Consider the following 15777-nt stretch of genomic DNA (forward strand, 5'->3'; position numbering starts at 1 on the left):
CAGACAAATCAGTTATTTACAATAAGTTAATAAAATAACTGTATGACATCATCATCAGAGTAAATATACTTAGTCCTTTTTCAGCCACAGCTAATGATACACAACATCCCAATGCTAAATCTCAAACAGCCATAATATATGGGACGTCAGGATTGTTAACTGCTCCAAATTTCTTCATTTGGCTTTGTGATCATTGATCTCCTCCAGTGAAGCACGTCCCAGCGCACATAAAAAGCCAGTGCGGTGGCTGTCCCTCCCGAAATTGGAGTCTTTGTGGCTTTTGATTGGACGTGGAAGTCAAATGATATCGCCAATAAATCATGTCAGCTTTCAGACAAAGAGCCTCTCCAGCCTCGCTCTGGTGAAAAAAGGTCACATTCCTTAACTGTTACACAACTGGCATGTAAATCTGAATGTTTTGATAATGTCAAAAAGCATATAAATCTACGTTGGATGTGTTTAGGCTGCGCTGACAAATGGGAGAGGGTTTGGACGAGTTCCAGGAAATGTAACAGCTCCTGTGGCCAAGTTGGACATCCACGAACAATATTTCTTCCCAGACTGCAGAGGGGCATCGGGTTCACAGTAATTATCAGTGATTAAAGAATGATCTTCTCAGGAGGCTCGGGGTCAGAGATCAGGACCCGGCACAGCGGCGAGACACTCCATTGTCATGCATGATGTCTTTTGTCAATTGGAGCAGCGACTTTTAAAGAGAAATGTTTTATCGGCGGCATCTCCCACGCTCCTCGAGGGAGAGCAGAATTAAGTGGGAACATCAAACTGACATGGGACTGAAAATAATACATGTTTTATTGAGCCACGCAAACAAAAACGATCAGGTTACAGCCAAAAGTTTGCACACCATGCATTCAGAAAATCTCACAAAGCAACATGAAGTTCACAGTATAATGATTTCAGAGCATTAAATTCAGATACACTATCTAAAAAACACACGAAAAAAATCATAAAATGTACAGAATGACATTGTCTGTAGCATTTCTAAATAACAAAAGTTATTTGAGGCAATGTATCATAAATAAATAAATAAAATCCACGGACGCAAGGTTCAAAATAAGCTGATTAATGTTACAGGTATGTGACTACTTGGTGATAAAAACAGCAAAACTAAAGCGAATGTGAGCTAATTAAGACACTGCAACTAAAAGTAGTGTTTGAATATAAAAAGGAAAAACAAATGGGTTTGGAGTGTTATTCTAATCGATCAACAGATTTTATTCGTCCTAAAAACATATTATCAGGGAGGAAGGAGATTTTAAAACTGACTCAAAACCCCTGAGCTCCCAGGCACTTGGGAATACTGAAGGTTTAGATAAAAGCGACAGCTCTTCAGTTCTTGGCCGACACGCAGCCACAACCAGAGAGTGGTTTCTACGTTAAGCTGCGTTTAATTCTACAGGATGGATCAGAAGCTCTACGACGCATTTGCAATCAAAACGTTACAGCAGAAAAAAGATAACAAAAACCATTTAGCACTCTTGAATCGGTTCCTTAAGGACAAAGAGTCCCTCACAAAAATAAAAATGTCTTATCTACACAGGGATTAAGCACTAATACTTACCCCGGTACCAATTAAACATCTTAAATGCAGCATTCAGTGGTGTTCTATTAAGAACAATTCAGGTAACACTGGCATAGATACATCTGAGAAGTTGCAGAAGAAGCTGGGCCTGTATCACAAACAGAGATTAGTGGGTTAGCTGGATATCTTTGGGCTTAACTCGATTTTCCCCTCTGGTATCACAAAGCTGGCTCAGCTTCTTTATAGATATTTTTTAGGGCTTTTTTGCCTTTAATCGTCAGGACAGTTGTTAGTGTGAAACGGGGACAGACGGGGGACGACAGGATGCAGCACTTGGACGCAGGTTGGAAGTGAAAGTGTGGCCACTGCAGCAAGGACAAAGCCTTTTCACATGCAGCGCCTTTTCCACCAGGTGAGCTTACACAGTTTAAAATATGTAGGCCTTCGTCACAGCTGCTCAAGTGAGTTAGATCCTGGAAAGACACACCCCCTCCTCCATTTTGAAAAATTTGGGGTCTAAGAATATGAAGCTACCAGTGGCCTGAGGATATGTTGCGTTCCAATAATAGTACTAACGGTTTGTTTAGCTTTGAAATAATAGATTAATTAAAGTTTGAATGATATAATAGATGGGCCTATAGAGAGATACAAATATACATTATCAAACACGCATTTCCCGGGCATTTGCGAATAAGCAAACTGCTAGCACTTGCCAACTTTACTCGAAGAAGATAACACAGATATCAATCCAATTTGACGTGTTTGAATTTGAAACTTTAGCAAGTTTGTATGAGTTTATTTCTTGTTAAACAAACATTCGCCTCGTTGTTTTGCGACCTTGCCTGAACCTGAGCGTACATGATATTTAAACCTTGGTCTTCCCCTATCCTAGCGAATCAATGACGCCACACAGTGGCTGAATACTGGTGTTCCATCTTTGATATGGTTTGATCTACAGGCTGAGATTTAGTTTGAGACGACTTCAGTTCTACACGGCTGTTAACATTATTGCAGCATTGTTAGCTTTGCATCAGTAGTTTCGGTCATTCGTTCAGTCATTTACCACACTGACAGTGAATATTCACATATCTTAGGTGGCTTAAATATCAGTGCTGAAGTTTTTCAGCATTTTCCATTTTCACTCCTTATGTGACAGCACGTTTGACAGGGTGAGTGGTGATGGCAATGACACGATGCTGGTGTGGTCTGTGTGTATCACATGATACTAGTGACATTACGGGTCACGCAGCGCAGCACTAGGTTTTAAATCTTAAATTAAATTAGATTACAAGGTACATGTTTCACATAACGTTAGACATGTTTTAGGAATTTTTCAAAACGTTTTCCTTAACATTCTGTCAATCACAAACCATTTCCAGGCCTGGAGAACAGTTTTCCTAACGTCATAACTTCTCCAGGAATTCCATGACCGAGGGAATCCTGTTTAAGCCAAACCAGGAAAATGTGGAGATGATTCCTCCTACTTCTAAAGCTTCTGATCCTATTCTACTTTGCTGAAAATCACCTTTTGCTAACACGCTAACCTAATTTCCCTGTGGGTATCTGTGTCATATTAAGCACTCCACTCAAGTTTTTTTTATGTTGCCTGTAATTAAAAACTCTGCCTGTTTCACATGAACGCACCCACAGCTGGATGAGTAAACCCAGAGCTAACTGTGCCACCGTTGTGATACCGATATGAAGAACTGTTTAGACTAAGTGACGCCAGGTCGCCCAAAGAGAGCCAGACTAACTTGCTTTGTGATACAGACCCCAGTTGTCTCTGTACATATGTGTTATAAATACCAGTAGCCTGCTGGTCACAAAAACTATAAGGGCAACAAAGTAGCCGATATTGCAACAGACAGGCAGTGTCCATCATCTGTCTCCTCTCAACAAAACTTCTGTTACAGCCACAAACAAGGTGCATTCTGTCTGCAGTTGTGTTTTAATGAAACGTCCCCTCAGATGTTGTTATGCTGTTGCGAAGGATACCTGCAGACGAGGGGGCCGGGGCTGCATTGCAGGCAGAACAACACAGCACTCTGTTTCACTCAGTTAGTTCTGCATCAGGTACTGGTGGAAGTAGATGCCAAACAGAGAGCTGATGACCTGGCAGGCAGCCACCCACCAAGTCAGGAAGGCGAAGAAACCTCGGAAGAACAGCGGAGTGAGGACGGACCGCAGCGCTGTGAAGGCCTCTGTCAGATGCGCAACTGTGGCCTGGATGTCCTCCTCCATATCCTCCACCCCCTCTTCATCTTCATCGAGGCCACCGGGCAGCACGGGTGCTGCTGTGGGCATCACCAGTGCTGGTGTCACCCCGGGGGTCTGCTCTGCACCAGCTCTCCAGGAGAAGTCTCCTACAAGATCAGTAGAGAGATCAGTCAATATTTAGATTTTAGTGCTCAACTTGGGAGGAAAATTTAAAAAAATTTAACAGCAGGCCGCTGATAGAAACTGTCACTTGTTATGCTTCACTGACACTAGAAACTGACATTCAGCATGTGTGTGTTTCTAATATTCAACTTCACTGTAGCTGCAAATATCTAGATGTGACATTACAGGAACAGTTCTGACATCTTGAGAAATATGCTTTACCACTCTCGTAGCGGTCCTGTAAATACATGGCCACAGCCTGCAGCTAGTTAGCTACTTGGGCTAGAAACCGCTAAACTGGCTCTCGGCAAAGGTGACAAAATCCACCTACCAGCATCTATAAAGTGCACTGATTAACACAATATGTCTTTTTTGCTTAATCCGTAGTAAAACCAGAGTACAATTAGAGGGTGTTAATATGTGCTGGATGTTTTAATACTGGAAAAAAAGCTGTTTCCCCATTTCCAAAATGTATACTAAGCTAGCTGGCTACAGACAGATATGAGAATGGTATTGATCTTCTCATCTAACTCTCCACAAGGAAGCAAATGTGAGTGAATGGGTGAATGTGACTCGTAGTGTAAAAAGCGCTTTGAGTGGCTGGATGACTAGGAAGGGACTATACAAGTGCACATCCATTTACCATTACAAATCTAAATTTGAATTGTTGGGGGAAAAAAGCCAAGTTGTTTTATTTATTTGGTTTGTCACTCACACTTTGTGTCTGCCTACATGCAAAAATATACCATCAGTAGATTTAAATTCAGACAGACCACTTGACTACTTTACTGTTAATTCTCTCTCTGCTCCGATTGGCAACAGCTGTAAGCTACTTACCTAGTGCCTTGAGTGCCAGTGTGGAGAAGAGGACAAGAAAAATAGGAACCAGATACTGGAGAGTAATTACAGTCAGGTAGCAAAAGATTCGTGTGACCTGAAAAACAGCACATTTATTATCATTTTACAGTTTTCACATTTCCACTGCCAAGTAAACCAAACGTTGGAATTCAAATGTTCAACCCTTCACTGTTCAAATATCTGACCTTCCTCTGGATGTCAATGGCAGCGATACGTCCCGCCTCCTTCTTCATCTGCTCCACCCACTTCTGAGCCAGGTTGAGGTAGGCCTGCAGGTGGTAACGAGTCAGTGCTAGCCGCAGCACACACAACACCACGATGATCCACAGACGCATGCTGTCAAATGTTTCACTGGAGACGCTGCAAACGTGAGATCAAGAGAAGATCAGGAAAAGTCCCACTCTTTGCCATTTGGAGGACATTTAGTGGCCATTGCTCCTGAGAGAACTGAGAGATTATTTAAGTGCACTCACATTGTGACAGAAGTCTTCCCCATGGGTGCATTGGCCAGGAAGTCCCTTGCAATGGGTTTCACCCACAGAATCAACACAATGACTGGAGACAGGAAGCTCATGTGCAGCAGAATCCTGCAGGAAACAGCAAAGACATCTAACGCTAAGTTCACACTACCAGATTTTCAAAGTCATCAGATCGCTGTACTGTTCACACTACACAACTGTCTCGTAATCAGGAGTCTTGAAGTCGTTTCAGACAAATGCAAGTACGTCATGTGATGCCCGGGTCAAACCAACCTGGGGTTAGGTGCGTGCTAACTATGAAATATCAAAGTTACAAAGTGATAAAGTAGCGTTCCAACTAAGTAAGTTAGTAAGCTAATTATTTACAGAAACATCGCATCTGCATCAAACATCTTCCCCTCTCTCTGTCACTCTCAGTGCTTGTCCTCAACCCATGTCTTGTGCTCTCATTGGCTTTAGCTTGCCAACAAAGTCTCCGACATGTCCAGATATTTAGCACACTAGATATCAGGAAGTGTCTGCGATGCATTAATGAGCCCCTCGGCTTCTAATCTGAGGCTTTTTTCGGGGAGCTCCAGAAACGTTTGGTGAGTGGAAAATCAGGGTTTAAGTTGTGTAGTGTGAACAAAGCATAAGACAGCAAATACTGCTAATTTATTGTTTTAATAAGGCATGGAGTACACTGTCTGTTGCAGTAATAAATGCATCAGTTCTTACTGAATGAGGGGGCGATCTGAGTTCATCTGTACAGCGTCTAGATGAGTCTGAGCCAGTCGCAGTCCAGGGAAGGCCAGGAGGGCACCAATGTAAGCACAGATAGCAGCCAGACCGAGCTTCACGGTCAGCTTGGTCACTGGGATTCTGAAGGGAGTCAAAACAATAACCAAATATATTATGCTGCATCTAGCACCGAAACTTCTCAAGTCTGTTTAACAGTACTTATGTCAATCAATATTAAATTGACAGCTTCCCCTTTAAGACAACAAAGTAGTGTTTGATTTATACGTTGTCTTTGCAGGAGCAGATACTTACGACCAGTCGGCGTAGCCCTGTTGTTTGGCAAAGATTTCCAAGTTGTCAAAGAGGCTGGAAAAGCCCGACTCCAGGCCAAACTCCAGGTAGTCCTCTCTGACCACCAGCACCAGCATGGCTACGAGCAGAGACAGGAAGCCGAAGGCAAGGCACACAGAGCGCTCGCCGCCCTCTTCAGAGCGGAAGTAGTGGCTCATCAGAGTGTGAAGGGTCTTTCTGAGGGTTGTGGGTTAAATGAAAACATAGAAGGGGAAACAGTAGCAGGCATCCAGTCCAAGACTCCCCGTATAGTAGGCTACTTTATCTTTAGTTTATTGACTGATTCTAAAAGATAAGAGCATTTTTATATAACTTTTTACCATTAGCATACATTCTGACAAAGTGACAGTTGAAGGATACATACTGAAGAGAACCGTCAAGACACACCAGATGGCTCCGATGTTGACCTCTTTGCTGGCATCTACAACACTGTAGTAGCACTCAGTGAAAAGAAAGACACCCGTTGCATAGACTGCAAAATCTATCAGCCACTGGTACTCCAGGAAGAAACGCAGCACTGAAAGTAGAAACAACAACAAAAAAACCTTAGTAGGCTCAGAAGACTCTTTGTGCTGTACCTGCTAATTAAAAGTACAATCCATACATTGCTTTGAAGCAGGGGCTTGAAAGAAATGTAAATACTGTAAATGCATTGTGAGCCAATAGCTGAGTTTGAACAGCGTTTGTACTTGGAACAATGTCACTGTGATAAAGATAAAGGAGTGTTTGTTTTACCCAGAGCGTCAATGGTGTTGACTGGAGCTTTTTCCAGGTGAAGGTCGATATCTTTGGGCACAGTGAGAGGCTTGGACTCTCCATTCTGTCTCCTAGAAATCAAACAAAGAAGACACATGATAAAACAACACACAAAGAAACAAAACTATCTGCCATTTATGAGTTTTACAAGAAGAAAAACTGAAAGACAAAAAGGCCAGATTGTCTGGAGCAGCCATTTTATGTTCAGAAGTTAAGTACAGACAGAACTGGCGATTGAGTAAACCTGTTGCACAGGGTGCAAAGACTGCTTTGTTGTGACAACTCTCTGCATCATCAGACCCTCCCCCCACTCCCACCTGTCTCTCCTGGTCTGTTTGGGCATCTGCTTCCCAGCCAGTGCACACAGCTCTCCTTCTGACGGGTGTTTGAACCGGAACAGACTGGAAGGAACAACAGGCACATGTGTGTATACAGTGCACAGTATATTATGTGTATAATGTATAACTTGATTATGTGGGTGATAGTACCTTCCATTGCAAAGGAGCCAGCGTGCAAATGAGCAATGTGGAGCCATCCTCTGCATGATGCTGGCAGCCAGCAAGCTGACCACCAGCTGAATTCCCATCAGCGCCTGTCAAAGCAAACACATACATGTTTCAGTCAGAGATCCAACTCTACAGCTCCCATCTTTGGGCATGACAACAGCTACCGTTATGTGACAGTAGGTAATGCATCAGAGACGCTAGGGGGTAGGAGTGCCTTGTCTGCAACTGTGACAGTCAGTCAAGACAGCATTTCAAGTTGACTCGGCACACAGACCCAGGAAGGTTTCAAGAACAGGCAGTTTCGGCTGCACCAAAGTTAAGTTAGTCCACATATCACAGGCTGCGGTAGAAGCAAAGCCAAACACCATGCTAACAAGCTAACACTAACAAGAGATAAACTCAGTTCAACGACCTTAAACATATAATGCGTTGAAAGCTCCTGCGAAATGAATGAAAGTTAGCAAATGGCTATCGAGCTAAATTTAGCTAAACTTCACCACCTGTCAGTGCTGCTGCTGCAACCGTTAGCCAGCTAGCTAACTAGCATTCGCACACTAGCTCTCATAGCAACCAATACAAGCAAAATGAGCTCGCTAGCGAATTTTACAACAGCTCGTTAAGAGTGGTAACTACCTGCCAGGGAAGTGGTGTGTGAATTAACTTACCATCTCTTCTCTCGAAAGGAAGACGTGGTTAAAACCAGAGTAGCTTCTTCACATGTAGGAAAGTCTGGACAGCTGAACCAACTGACATGTGAAACTGCTGAGTGTCCCGGATGTAGTAGTGGAGTCGCGCGATGCCTTCACGTGCGCCTCGAAAGCTTTGTAAATTGGAATACTTGTAATTTCTACCAGCAGATGCTGCTTCGAGAAGGTAAGTAAAGTACGTTAACATTAGCTACTGAGGTACTGTACTTATTTTAAGTTCCTGTAAGACTGTGTTTCATGCGTTTATTGGACTGCTGCAATTATTAGTGACTTTTCAACTTGATTTGGGCAGATTTCACATTGAAAACACAAGGTAAGAGAAAATATTAAACTTCTCAGTAGCTGGAGATGCATTCAGGCACTGCAATCAGGTTAACGTGTTTGTTACTAAATTGTGTTGACTTTATTGACATTTTTAATGAAGGACAGTTACCTACTATGAATGTTTTGGCATTGCTACTTTTAAAAAAGAACAACATTAATAGTAATTAATGTATGCCTCCGTTTTTCTGTTGCTACAACTACTAATTCAGCTACTACCACAGACCACTATGAACACCTTTGTGTCTGCCATGCTTTGGATTGACAATATAAATTATGTTGATATTTTAGACCTTGTTTTTGCGTTGTAAATGTGTCACATGGGACACTGAGAGCAGGAGGGAAAAAAACTCTAATGCACTTTCTTGAATGCAAAACATTCTTGAATCCAAATTTTTGTTTAAGGTCAGTATTTACCCGAAATAAGAAGAACTGAACATTATTCAAACACAAGGCAGTAAAAGACACTCATGCCCTTGTGCTGTCTGTAGTAAAGATGCATGTATTTATCTTAAAGGAGAAGTCTGTAAGGTTTAGGAAGATGTGGCCTACCCCAAGAGGTCTCTTCCTCTATAAAACAAATGCACCAGGTGATTGAAACCAGTAAAAGCACTGAATAGAATAATTTCATGTTACAAATCAGTGTTGCAGTCAGGTGGCTTGCCTGCTCATGTGTGCTCACTTTTTTCCTCTGACAACTTAATGTGTGCTGACTTTATTTCTGATCCTGATCTATAGGAGGTTTTTACAATAAGGTAAATTATCTGCAGGGGTCTCTTCCTCTTCGGAACAAATAGAGTAAATAATGCACTTTCATGTTATGTTTTTTCAATGCTGCTCATCACAGAGGGGCTTCTGGGGGAGGCGGGAGGATTGATTGCCATCTAGTGGCGAGGATTGCAGATTGCAACGAGCTAAAATTTGTCCCGGTTAGAATTCTGTCTGTGTTCTTTGTTTAGGAAGGTGTCTTCCTCTCCAAAACAAACAGACCAGGTGATTTAAACTGGTAAAAAAAACTAAATGAAGTGGTTTCACATGATGAAACCACATTTTACATGTTTGGCATGTCTGAGTCAGGCCATTAGCCTAGCATCTGCTAATGTGTGCTCACCATTTTTCTCTGATAACTTAAGATCCCAACGTTTAGGAGGTTTTTACCATGAACTGAAGAATAGAGGTCTTTTTCCTCTCCAAAACAAATCTACCAGGGGTCTCATTTATAAAACAAAGTGTAGGATCCATACTAAAAATGTACATACTAACAAAAGCCAAAAAACCAAAAAATATTCAACAGTTTCTACAATCAGGCTTCAACCTCACCATCTGCGTCACCACTTTCCCGTCTCCAAAATGTTCGTAAGCGTGGGTCAAAATTTCACCCATCAAGTCTGTTTTTATACATTTCCCATGCATGGGAATGGCATACATCTCTTTCAGGCCTTGTTTTGTGGCCTGGGGATTAATTAATGAAGCAGTTTCACGTTAAACAATTGTCATTTTTCTGACGCTGCCATTCATGGAGAGCTGCTGACTACCGTAGCTGATGAGCATTCGCAAAAATGCAAAAAAACGCAAATGGCCCTATCTGGAGTTTGGTTTGTTCATTCTGGGCTACTGTAGAAACATGGCGGTGCACATGGCAATCTCTGTACACGACAACCCATTTCCTTTGCAGAGATAAACGGCTCATTCTAAGGTAATAAAAACGCAACGATTCTTATTTCAAGGTGATTTTACACTAAAGAAAACATATTTATTATATCAAATTCCGTTTCTGCCAGTATATTCCCCTTAATCCTTAAACCTTTTAAGTATGAGGCTTTTATTAATGAAAATCAAATGTGATTTTAATGGCATTAGTGTATGCATACACCTGCAGGGAACATATCATTTCTACGTCTTTGGAAATCTATATAATCAGTTTCATAGTGGAGTTTATTTTCAAGACTGATATAAATATAAATGCAGGAAACAACATTCAGATTCACTAACACAGTGTGCCCCCTTGCCTTTGAGTTGAACAACTTTATTAATCCCTCAAACGTCCAACAAATAAACACAACCACCAGGGACATCTAAAGGCTCACTTTCACCTGCTATTCTCAGCTCAGTATTATAGTATTTCTGATGTGCATGAAGCCATTACAGCAGCCACAGAGGAACATTGGTTCATAGCAACACTGAGTGGAAAAATATCATTATATTTCCATTATAGGCAACTACTGTTGGACATTTAACAAATGTCTGCACAATACTGAGCAGACAAGGGCACAAGTTAAGACATATTCTCTTCTAAATAAAGAAATTATATAAAACTAAAGTATATTTAGACTATTAATGTATCCAGCAGCGCAGTTTTAATTTCACCAACGCGCTCCCTCTCCACATCTCTAATTAAAATGTAAAATGTTATTCGTCTTAGCTCCTTGTTCTTCCTCAATACCCCCGAACACCTCTGTGAGATCCTCCTAATGATAATCTCCATGTTTCATGCTCCCACCATCATGTATCTTAACATTTCATTGGATGAAAACAAACATTATGCAAATGTCGAAGCTTAAAGTCTCAGATATGCTCCTCTTCCTCTCTACTTTGGCATTAAAACACAAAGACACCAGGGAGGGGCCGAGAGGGAGGGAGGGAGGGAGGGGGGATTTGATGTAATCATGAAGTAAAGTATTATTTTTCCATTTAGATGGATAAAAATAAGGGAATACTTTATAATACCAGCGTTGTTATCTTCAAACCTGTAGACAAAGTGTATATCTGTGTAATTTGTTGCTGTATTATGTTGTATGATCTCTGAGCTCCAGATTATCATAAAGCACGAGGTGTCTGAGGAATATTGTGGCACAAGGACGACAGCTCTGGGTGCACTGATGCATCCTCCGTGTGTGTGGTATGCTTGGTCACTCAGGATGAGAGTGATTGTCCACACACACACACACACAAACACACTGGCCTGTACATGCATTATAATGTCAGCTCATCCTCTATAAGGCGGAGGCCCATGTGCCTCCAACAGCACGGCGTTTCCAGCAGCACGCCCTCCAAAAGATCCTTTTACCAAAATCATTCACCACATTCAAATCTGTGTTTAGCATGTGCGTCCATGTTATTTGGGTGGTCTGCAGAAGTTGATTGAATTCCCACTCTCTGCTAATTGGTGGCACCCCTTCTGCTGAAGATGTGTCTGATCCTTTGCCCCGTGAATTTGCGCACGAGAGCATGACATTTCAATGAGGGCTGCGAGTCTGATCAAATGGAGCTTTGTGCGACGAGGCAACAGCATCTCTGGCGGGCATGTATGCACCAGCGGGCAGGCATCTGTAAACATAAATCACACAAAATTAGTTGTTCAGCTCAATATCAAACTCCGGGTGGTTGTTTGATCCTTGTGAGTCTCGCTGATCCAACTCCAGCCTTTACCCTACGGCAATTAGTTTGTGACATCCTGAGCGAGGGGACATGGAGCGATCAGTCTTTAATTAGGATTTCATTTTTGCGCATTACCTTTAGATAAATAAAGGTGCCTGTTTCTCTGTTTCTTGCTGTTACTGAAGATAAAAATACCATATGTTTGGAGCGATGTGACGAACCAGAGCGTCTGTTATGACCTCTTTACATGTGGATAGTGCAAGAGATGTATGTTGTTTCATTTACTGGAATAACATCATCTACCATATGGGATAACAAGGACAGTTGTAACACCTTGAATTACTAACATGGGCAACAAGGACGCAGGAGTTGTTGACAAAATCATGGGTTTTTATTTACCCCCAAAAAATGCATTAAAATTACAGACCAAGAAATGAACAACTAGGTCTATAAAAGAGGTCGACATAACAAAACTATACTCAATAAAATTAGCTAAACAATGTATTAACTGAACAAACCGACCTGACTGAGCATATATACTGGCTTGGCCAAACCAATTAATACACAAGCGGTAACCAAAATGAACGGCAACTACAACTGAACACAAAGCATAACCAACTAAACCCAAACACCCCCCCCCCCCCCCCCCCAGCACGTGGTTTGGTCCAATGAGTTGGCTCCAGGATTAAAGAGTCCTCAGCCCTTGGCCACGCCTTTTGCTCCACCAGGAAGAGACCTCCCCAAACGACCACGGTAACTCAAACACAAAGAAACAGGTGATTAATATCAAACAATTAGCCTGTGTAGCCTTGCAATGGTAGAATGTCTACACTTAAATTAAACACTGTAAGGTTAAAAGGAAATAAGCAGATGCTAAAGTGTGACTTGGGGAAACATTACCATGTGTGGCTGTGACCATCACACTAGTTGACATGAGGCAAAAACATGGCTGGCACTGCTGGAATGGTTGTAACCTCTTTGTTGTAACACCTTGTTCCAACTGTCCCAAGTTTCATTGATATTTTAAAAACCTAAAGACCTACATAAACTACATTACATGCTAAGTCCATGTTAATCAGTTGCGTGTTAATTTATTCAGTGGAAAAGCCTGTCTAACGCCAAGAAAAAAATTAAGCTACAAAAATCCCAAACAGAGCAGAAAGCAGAAAATTAAGGACTCATCTGATGAAGATGAATTCTGATCTGTGTGCCTGAGGAGCCACTCCAGTTTGAGGGAGGCCTGGCTTCAGTGCTGGTCCTGCAGATGGCACAGATGTACATCACCTTTACTCTTATCACCTCTGTGACTCGATATGTTTCCATCAATGTGGACTACAGCTTGTAATTTGAGGCTCCCTCTGTTTTTGTCATCTAATTTGAAAAAAGGTGATCATTATTTTTTTTAAAAATCACAATAACATGAATGATTAATAATTATCTTCATTTTGAGTATTTAATTATATAAATTTTAGACATGATACAACCGTCCCCACACACTGGGACGGTTCTAACAGTGGAGTGTTCATATTTAAATCAATTATACAACCTGTAGGCAGACGTATTTTACAAGACTATACTTAAAACTCCAGTGTGTAGGATTTAGGGGGATAAATGAGCAGAAATGGAACATAATATGATGAGTTTGTTTTCTTTAGTGTATAATCACCTGAAATTTGAATTGTTTTTGTGACTGTTTCATTACTTACCTTACAATGAGCCGTTTATGTACAGTGAGCAGATCTTCATTTACGGAGATCACCATTATAAGCTGCCATGTTTCTACAACAGCCCAGACCAGACAAACCAAACACTTGCTCGAGATAGGGCCATTAACATTTTGGCATTTTTGCTTGGGCCACCATAGCTAGCAGCCCCACCATGACGGGCAGTGTTGAAAAAACACACTTAAAATTAAAATTAAAATGACGTAAAATTACTTTAAGTGTTTTTACCAGTTTTAGTCGCCTGGTCCATTTGTTGTAGAAAGGAGGATACCTGTGAGGATAATTAGTCTCCAGGTAAAAACCTCCTGAACATCTCGATCTTCAGTTGTCGTAGAAAAAAGGTAAGCATGCATTAGCCAAACAAATGCCAAATAGCACAGGTGAAACACTGATTTGTAATGTGAAACTGCTTTATTCAGTAAGGATTTTTGGTTTCAATCACTGAGCCCATTTGAGAGAATGAATGAATGACTTTATTTAGAGCAAAACAAACAAAACATCAACAGACATGCCCGATAAGGAGGAGTGAGAAGTGTACACTTATATAATCCCACCCCCTTCTCACTGTTCATGTCTCATTTTAAAAAGGAAATTGTCAACAACTATCCCAAACTAATGTATTAGAGCTTATTAGAATTAATTTATACATTTGTTTTGGAGAGGAGGAGACCACTGTTCCTGGTGAAAACCACCTGGGACATGACAAACAGCATAGGAGAAACACTGATTTTCTTTTTACTTGAAACTGCTTTATTCAGTGTTTTTACCAGTTTTAATCACTTGGAGAGGAAGAGACCTCTGCAGATAATGCAGCTCCCTTCTGAACAATGAACACTGAAAGAATATTAACCTGGAGATGTTACTTGATGCCAATAAATCCCCCTAAATCTTTACACACTGGACCTTTGAATACATTGTTGATGTAGTTAATACACTGAAGTTTAAGATATCAAATTGGCTATTCCAGCGTAAATGTTTGTGATTTATTGGGAAAATCTCAACATTAGCCCTTGATCACATGTATAAAAATATCCAGAAATAAGTGAAATATTGTGTACATTTGCCCAACCTCTCCGACATTGAATTGTCAGTCACGCTGTGAGAAGAAACGTCTCTGTCTGGGTGGAAAAACACTTCCATAATGATCATCTTTGACACAAATGCTAATCCCTCTGCCATGTTAGCCATCTGTGGCTGAAGTGGAGGGGCAGAAATTACTGAGGAAAATGGACACAAATAAAATGCTAATTCACCACGGGCTACAAGTGGTTCCCCTCCCTCGGCTCAACTCGGGGGGCCTCTCGGTTCCCACACCACTTCCCTGTGTCTCTCCCAGGGTGCTGCTGGGATACCGGCGGCTGCTCCGGAGCCCGCAGCAGGGATGCAGCCCTCCCATTGGCTCGTCTTTGTTTGCCCCCATGCATGGTATTCATCGGCTGATTTGAATATATGCAAATGTTGCAATGGTGCCCCGTCAAAGGAAACTCCCACCGCCACTGTGTTTTTCTCCCCCTCTCTCTCTCTCCCGTCTCCCTTCATTTTCCCCGCTCTTTTCCTTTTTGTCTCTTCTAACTGCTGCAGTGAGGGGGGAGCTGTGGGAACCAGCTATGGAGGGCCAGATCTGCTTTGTCACAGGGATTTATTTAGTAGTGGAACTCATGACTGTTAATTACCAGACACAGAAATACTGTACATCATAAGGAGGAGAGAAACCGTAAAGGTGGTTCACTGGGAATACACTCCTTCAGCCTGATCACCCGTTAACGTCTGTGCTTCTGACGATCAAACCAAATATCACAGTCAGATATGATGCTGGCAGACAGATGCATGTGTGTTTTGTCTTTCTAGCCAAACAGCGTGTTTCATTTGGCAACGAAAGACCTTTACATATTGTGTACATATTTAAACTTGATGCCAGAGCGCTGACTGTAAAACCCAAAAGAAAGCACAACTGTTGAAGTCTCATTTTTGTATTTGAGGCCAAAATATGAACACAGTTTGGTCTCGTATAGGCCTTTTTTAACAGCATATTCAGACTCTTCTAACATTAGCAAT

General features: G+C 41.6%; 1 protein-coding gene across 1 annotated transcript; it reads right to left on the minus strand.

Annotated features, from left to right (window-relative positions):
* Window positions 1-795: 795 nt before the first annotated feature.
* tmem161a (transmembrane protein 161A) lies at window positions 796-8391 on the minus strand. Its single transcript, XM_033622350.2, has 11 exons — window positions 8258-8391; window positions 7575-7678; window positions 7404-7487; window positions 7066-7157; window positions 6691-6847; window positions 6292-6507; window positions 5977-6120; window positions 5254-5367; window positions 4966-5140; window positions 4760-4856; window positions 796-3906 (listed from the first exon to the last, which is right to left on the minus strand). The coding sequence occupies exons 1-11, from the start codon at window positions 8258-8260 to the stop codon at window positions 3602-3604; spliced, it is 1491 nt and encodes a 496-aa protein (XP_033478241.1). The 5' UTR covers window positions 8261-8391; the 3' UTR covers window positions 796-3601.
* Window positions 8392-15777: the final 7386 nt, after the last annotated feature.

This window comes from Epinephelus lanceolatus, chromosome 6 (assembly GCF_041903045.1).
Source record: "Epinephelus lanceolatus isolate andai-2023 chromosome 6, ASM4190304v1, whole genome shotgun sequence".
Taxonomy (NCBI): domain Eukaryota; kingdom Metazoa; phylum Chordata; class Actinopteri; order Perciformes; family Serranidae; genus Epinephelus; species Epinephelus lanceolatus.

Bases quoted from the DNA above. Each gene is read 5' to 3' on its own strand.
- tmem161a (XM_033622350.2), bottom strand. The intron at 7,488-7,574 runs GTACTATCACCC...TGTTCCTTCCAG, and splicing joins TGGCTCCTTTGCAATGGAAG to TCTGTTCCGGTTCAAACACC. The intron at 6,848-7,065 runs GTAAAACAAACA...TTCTACTTTCAG, and splicing joins CAACACCATTGACGCTCTGG to TGCTGCGTTTCTTCCTGGAG.